This window comes from Anarrhichthys ocellatus, unplaced genomic scaffold (assembly GCF_004355925.1).
Source record: "Anarrhichthys ocellatus isolate YVR2014 unplaced genomic scaffold, GSC_Weel_1.0 scaffold2737, whole genome shotgun sequence".
Classification (NCBI taxonomy): domain Eukaryota; kingdom Metazoa; phylum Chordata; class Actinopteri; order Perciformes; family Anarhichadidae; genus Anarrhichthys; species Anarrhichthys ocellatus.
Window position 1 is genome coordinate 1 of NW_022282711.1, and position 6,989 is coordinate 6,989.

General features: G+C 40.8%; 1 protein-coding gene across 1 annotated transcript; it reads right to left on the bottom strand.

Annotated features, from left to right (window-relative positions):
* Positions 1 to 6: 6 nt before the first annotated feature.
* On the bottom strand, positions 7 to 6,783 carry LOC116378520 (protein SCAI-like). The gene is made up of 6 exons (XM_031840409.1): positions 5,956 to 6,783; positions 5,466 to 5,552; positions 4,342 to 4,440; positions 3,324 to 3,420; positions 2,035 to 2,133; positions 7 to 1,719 (listed from the first exon to the last, which is right to left on the bottom strand). Exons 1-6 carry the CDS (start codon positions 6,111 to 6,113, stop codon positions 1,546 to 1,548), a joined length of 714 nt encoding a protein of 237 aa, XP_031696269.1. The 5' UTR covers positions 6,114 to 6,783; the 3' UTR covers positions 7 to 1,545.
* Between the last annotated feature and the right edge of the window lie 206 nt (positions 6,784 to 6,989).

The window sequence follows — 6,989 nt, forward strand, 5'->3', positions numbered from 1 at the left end:
GGCCTGTGTAAGAAAATAGCAGTAAACTATGTATTATAAAATCATGCATTGCTGTTATTATGCCCTGGAATGACTGATCACTATACTACTGTTTGTGGTAGAAACTGGACAGGACTTAAAGTCTGGATAAAGTAAAAATAATGTGTTCCGAGTTCGTCACTCCACGGAAAAATGTGTTATTAATCACCCAGCAGATTTGTTTATACAATTAGGTTTGAAAACCGTGGAAAGAATAAGCAATATTCTCTGCTCTGAAATGATGGTCTGAAACCACGCCCAGTCATGGGTGAGGGTTGATTATAGTTGCTGGATATACCACATGTCGGCCATCTCACTGCTGCATGCTACTTTAGCATAATGTGAACATGCATGCTTTATGGGCTGTGCTTGAGTACCACAGACTTCCAGTGGCCGAGCCCGCTAACTTCCGCTTTAGCACTATGCTAACTTGAATGGGGATCAAATAATTCAATCGCACAGCTCTTGCAGACTTTCCAAATGTTATTGGACCAAATTCATCAAATTCGGACAGTGAAAAGAGTCATTTTGCTCAAAATAATTGATCCACTGTTTAACAGTAGCGTCGGAGTAGCCAACGGCAGAGCCTATGACGGAAGCACAAGTTTGACTGGAACATGCATGCAACACGCTTTAATGCACACCCTGAATGAAAGGCACAGAGAGGGCCCATAAGGAGACCTGCAGGGCCGGTAAAAAACTAAATGGATTCTTTGACGGTCCACAGGGCCACGGATGTAGAGGCCCACTGGAATTTGTCCCGATACGCCAGATGGCCAGTACACCACTGCTAGCTAGCAGGTTTTGGTAAGTTGGTGTTGTAACTGACGGTTGAGCAGCAAAACCACTGATGCTATGTCTCTAGTTGTTGTATCGTGTTAGGGGAGGGGTCATGGCTCCAGTGCATCATCTAGCCATGATTTCAGCCCTGCCCAAAAAACCCTACACACAAAAATGGTGAAAAGCTGTAATGGTCTACCTCCACCATTCAGTACTTTCAATTTGACAGTGTTTTGGGGCAGCACGGTGGTGCAGTGGTTAGCACTGTCGCATTACAGCACGAAGAACCCGGTTTCAATCCCAGACTAGGGACCGTCTGTCTCCCCGTCACATACTGGATCGGGTTAACAACTAGATGGAAATAGATGATCTGCTGAAGAAACCAGCCGATATAAGAAGATGGATCACAATCTTTTCCTCTGTTTTAAGCAATTATCTTCTAACACGTACAATGTGTTTAAAAACTAATCTCTGGAGCAGTACATGTCATGCACCATGAATCTAATAGGACATGCATATCTATCAAAATGTGGTTTAGACAGTTGTTAGATATACTTCCATCCATACAGTAGTGAAACTATCATTCAAGAGCAATGTAAGACGAAACATCACAGACAACAGATCTGCAGGTAATACTATCAAGTTCTATACTGAAAAGGTGAGTTTGATATTGTTTGTTTGAGAGTTTTTTCCCCCAATAAGACCAGTCAACAACCATGTTGTGTATGATTTGTTAGGAACTGTGAATTAGAAATTGTGGGTTAAAACCTGGTTGTTACAGTTGCCGATGATTAGTGCATCTGCAAGGACGAGCTGCCCAACCACCATGCCTTGTTCTAGTGGAGGCACACTTTCCTCCTGCAGCCGATTGCTGGTGACAACAACAGAATTGTTGTCATTCAGAACTACCACTGGATCTGCCTGTTTTACAAAAAGAGAGAAACAACAGTGAGCCACAGCTGATTCAATGAAACAGGCAGCAGACACTTCACAAAAGGGACTATTTGAAATTCCTGATCTCAGTCCAGAAAGATGAAATGCTGCATTACTGTTTTTATGTAGGCAACCAACTCTCACACAATTATGGGTTGTTACTATATTTTCATAAGATACATCGAGGACTCAGTGGACCTCAGGACAATCTAATCACACAGATTTGCAACCTGCATTATGGACAATGAAATAGACAACATTGAAAGGACTAATGTGCCGTGTTACATATGGAGGGTCAGTTACCTCTACAAAAGCTGCCACTTCCTGGAGAACCAGGTTCCATTCCAATTGGTCCTCTGTGTTGAATCGCTGTGTGTAATCTTCAATTTCCTCAGATAACTCCTGCAGGTAGCAGACAAACATGAGGTTCCATCAAGGTTCATGCTAATTTAAAAATACACTTTTTTCAATTCATAAAATAGGTCTCATAGAAATTTCAGGAAGCAGGCAAACTTTTCCCAGTATTGTGAAAGGGGAAAGTGGAACGTTTTGTTGTTCTTCTTAAAGCCAGTGCATTCATTTTGATGTCTCACTAAGGGATTTTCTCCCCACGTATTCTCAGAATAGAACAGTCCTTCTGTTGAATCCACTTGTCAAAGAGCTGCTCATGCTGGATTATAATAAGGAGTTGGAGGCAATGGGCAATGAGGCGATGAACGTTGCTAGTTTTAGCACCACCGGCAACAACAGTGGCTACGTCAGATTAAAAAAACAAAAGAAAGTCCAAACACTAGACACAACTCTTCTCTAGGACACAAGTTCTTCTAGCTTGTCTCCAGTGTCGTTATCCTCCATCTCTTCTACAGAGCCTCTCCCAGCTGTTAACAGACTGTTATGCTACTAGCTAGCAGCTATGACATTACCCACCATGCCATTCAGCGATGCAAATGTGTAAATGAACACAGATTCGTTTTACAAATTGTTTATGTGTCACAAATTGATGTGTGCCATGGTGTTTTATGCTGTTAAAGAGTTAGTTGTGGGTTATTTATTGTTGTGTTACAGTTCAAACCATTAATGAGAAGAGTACGCTCTGAGGCCGTAGCGCTCACTGCGGTCATTTTTCAGTATGGCGGTATATGAAAATGAACATCACAGGGCAAATTATAACCGGTATACCCAGCACTGTGCTCTAGGCAACGATGGATGGCCCTTCGGGCCAACAGAGAACTAAACTCATTTTAAAAGCTTAAACTGCACCAATAACTCTAATGGTCAATTTAAATGAATTATAAAAATGCTGCATAGGTCTCAAAGGATTGTTATTTCATATTCGAAAATATACAGGTGGGGGACTACTTTCATTTCTAAGACTCCTGGTGGACTCGGGGTTGAGGCCCCAACCATGAAACGCAAAGTCCTTGGTTTGTGTTTGGTTTGTTGCATGTCAATCCCAATCGTCCCATAGCGAGACACTGAGATGAATGCTATGAATGGTAAATGACGGGTGCAGGAGATGGCTTCATGCTCCTCAGAAAACCAGGGGTGCAAAAGTTTTGATCACTCAGTATAAATACAAAAAACTTTCATACCTTCACCAAAACTTTGACTAGGTCCATCTTGTTCAGCAGTAAACAGACGACTATGTAGCGAGCATAATATCGAAGCTTCTTCACTACTAATTCTGGCCTGATAAGAAATAAGAGAAGACAATATGAACTTCAAACAAATGCACATTAAAGGACAAGCCCATTTAAAGCCGAGGTCATTAAGGCTACTGATGACACTGATGGTTCATGTTTCAATTCAGCATATTTGTGTTTTGCATATAACTGATAATCTTAGTTCGCTTGCCTGTGTCTGTGATTGAGAAATGTAAAGAATAAGTCTGATGATTCAGAATTGTTTTTATTATGTCATACATTATATTATATTGTCAACAAATCCCATGCAGACCAAAACCAACAACGAATCCATCTACTAACTACTAAGTATTGTGTTTGTATCAAAGCTTGATATGTCTTCTTCCTCTGTGCCATAGAGCTCCATTGTTACTCATTAACATACATCATGAGCCAAGCTGTTGCTCTAAATACTCACCAAATCACCAAATGTGGATTAATACGCTGCTGAAAATAGTCCCCAATTAATGCAATATTTCCTCCTGTTTAAATACCATTCACTAAAAACTATAATGACCAGTTGTTAAAGAAAACAGTTTATCCAAACCGAGCGTTTATACTATTTGTTTTTAAAAGATCTACATCTTCAATAGAAACCAATACACTGGTGGCTGAGAGCCACTGACTGACTAGGGAAAGTCAAAGAATTGAAAGATGCTCTTTTGGTGGGATTGGGTGACAATAACAAAAATATAGAATATAAGCAGCCCTATCCTATAAAACTAGACCCTAGACACTACATTTGCTGCACATATCAGTAATCTATGGATTAGGAAAAGTGATATTTGGCTCAGTTTTTGAAAAAAGCAGAAAACAAAAGAAATCTTTAAAATGAATGGCCAAGGAATTTATTATATACCAAGCAAAGGCATCTATTTCCTGAAATTGCAACTCACAACATTTGAAGAAAAAGATTTGTGGAACTTACCTGTCCTCTTTGTTGACCTGAAAGTAGTAGGAGCGCTGACGGATGGCTGAGTAGAAGGAAAAGGCCTCATTCAGGTAACTGGTTTCTGAGGTACGAAGGCTGCCAGTCAGGATGAGAAAGAAGAAGTTGTGTTACTATCTCCGGAGTGGAGCACAATTCAATACATTCATAGCATTTCAATTTCATTCGTTATTCCCCCACCCTGTTATCTAAATTCCCCTTCACTAAGCCCTTTAGCTCTTAGCATTGCTGCACATACTACATGAACCAAAGTAGCAGGTCCGCTTGGACAGTCTGAACGCCCCAGACCTGCTGCTTTGCACTTATCACTGTACTCGCATGATCAAAATAGGGCCCACTGTGTTTCTCAAAAAACACAATGGACCTCATGCAAGAGCACCGCTGCCTTCTTATCCTAAACCTCGCTTACTTTCTTGAGTGTTTCACCAAACTCTCTTAACTGCACAAAATTGTCAAAAATCTCTATTTTCAGCCTGATGATTGCCACCTGTTCATGAGGAGGTGAACCTTTGTGAGATTTCATCATCAGCATAAGTGTCTTATCATGTGGTGGATGAATCAAATTTCAACAATTCATAAGAAAATTTCCAAACTTCAATGAATATTAATGAATCTTTTTTAATAAAAGAAAGTGCTTCAATACAGTTATAAAATAAAACACTCCATCCTTTAGTAAAATAAAGTGCTCTAAATTTTGCTTTTAATGTCGAATTCCTGTTTTTTGGACGACCAACAGGCGACCCTTCCCCAAAGTTTCCCCTCAACACGTGTATTGCTCACTCATTGGCTGTAGCTCCTCGACAGGTCACATATTTAGCCTGCTAGTATCCAGCCCAAGACATTTGTCATGCAGTATATCTCGTGTCTCCCTACACTGAACATGTAGGAGTCGTGCGCACAAATGTACCTCAATTATCTGTGCCATACCTTGATTTTGAATAATTGTTTTAATTCTATATAAACTACACTAATGGATGATAAGAGCATACAGTAAATCATGAAATCATATTAAAATAATGTATTCAGTAATAATAATCTATAACTGAACAGACAACAGTGAGACAGAGATGTCTATGTCTTGGACGAGACATAATTTGACTTACTAGTAGTGGTAGTAAAGCTGTCCAATTTTGGATGCAACTTCCCCAATCTGCCATCTCTTCAAGCCATAGCGACTGTCCAGGACCTGCCTGTCAGTAAACGAAAACATATGATACTGAGCACCAAACAATGAAATTATTCAACCAGAGTGGGACAGAACATCTGGCAAATGACACTGTGACAGTCATCACCTATGACATGTGCATCGTCTCTGTGTTAATGAACTGACAGACTTACACTATGTCTCAATTTGGCCTCATTGAGATTTATTTGCATCATATTTCATGTGAATGGGAATACAGCGAACACTGGTCCTAACAAGTTTGAACAGTGCTGTATTGTTTGTAAACCCATCTGTAATATTTTAACTTGTGATGAATCATAACACCGCCCTTAGTTTGACAGCCGATTGTACTCTGAACTACATACATGAAACACAGCAGCCTCCATCCACCTATTCTAACCGGGACAGCAATAAGAGATGGAAATAACCTGTGCTGCTGCTGAAATTTCCACAGCTTAGTGTAGACGTCAAAAGTCCGTCCAAAGTAGGACTGCCACTGCTTGTGTCCATACTGAGGCAGGTCTCTGCAGCAAAGAGCACAGTAACAGTCAGAGGAGAGAAAAGAGACACAGTCAATACAGAACATCTTTAAACACTCTCCAATCAACCAGACTGCACCGTCTGCATTTTGGGATTTTCAAGGAAGATCTCTGACCTTTTTGGTTCTTTCAAGGGAATCACACTTACTATGCAATCATTTGTACACGAACGTGAATGCTTTCAAATACTTACTACAATATTTCACAAAGACTGATTAGTTAAAGGCCGTTTTGCCCTTCGTAGAACTCAAGAACCAATTTCCAGTTCCATTCCCAATTTCACTCTTAGAGACTAACAGGACTTCAGTAGGTACACTCGCCTACAGTCAAGATGATCTTCCCTGGTTGATGGCTGGTGAGTGTTAAATATTTTTCATGAGATATGCTGCAGATTTTGGGAATGCCAATCTCTAGGGCTGTACCCGAATCACATTTCTTTTGATTAGAATCTGATTTGGCTGTTGAAGACGAAGATTCGACTATTTGTTTAATTTTTTGTAGGTGTGAGTTGCTGTGTCATCACCATTCATATCTAACATATACAACCAATGTTTTTATCATTGAATTGTTTACAAGAGCACAAAGTTCATCTTTAAAAAAAACAACATCTCGACTTGATGATTCCATAACGGATGATTCCACTCATGGACTTTCAGAGGGCAGCCCCACCCATTCCTTTCTGCTCACTCATACAGCCTCTCCACCGAGAGTGTTGCCCTAACCCTAACCCCACCCCTACCCCCATATTTAACCCCGCCCGCACCCCTACCTCCATACTTAACCCCGCCCGCACCCCCATATTTAACCCCGCCCGTACCCCTACCCCCATATTTAACCCCGCCCACACCCCTACCTCCATACTTAACCCTGCCCGCACCCCCATATTTAACCCCACCCGCACCCCTACCCCCATATTTAACCCC

Bases quoted from the DNA above. Each gene is read 5' to 3' on its own strand.
- LOC116378520 (XM_031840409.1), bottom strand. From the start codon at position 6,113: ATGTTCTGTATTGACTGTGTCTCTTTTCTCTCCTCTGACTGTTACTGT. The intron at 4,441-5,465 runs GTAAGTCAAATT...CCTGACTGGCAG, and splicing joins CAGCTTTACTACCACTACTA to CCTTCGTACCTCAGAAACCA. The intron at 2,134-3,323 runs GTATGAAAGTTT...TGCTACCTGCAG, and splicing joins TAGTCAAAGTTTTGGTGAAG to GAGTTATCTGAGGAAATTGA.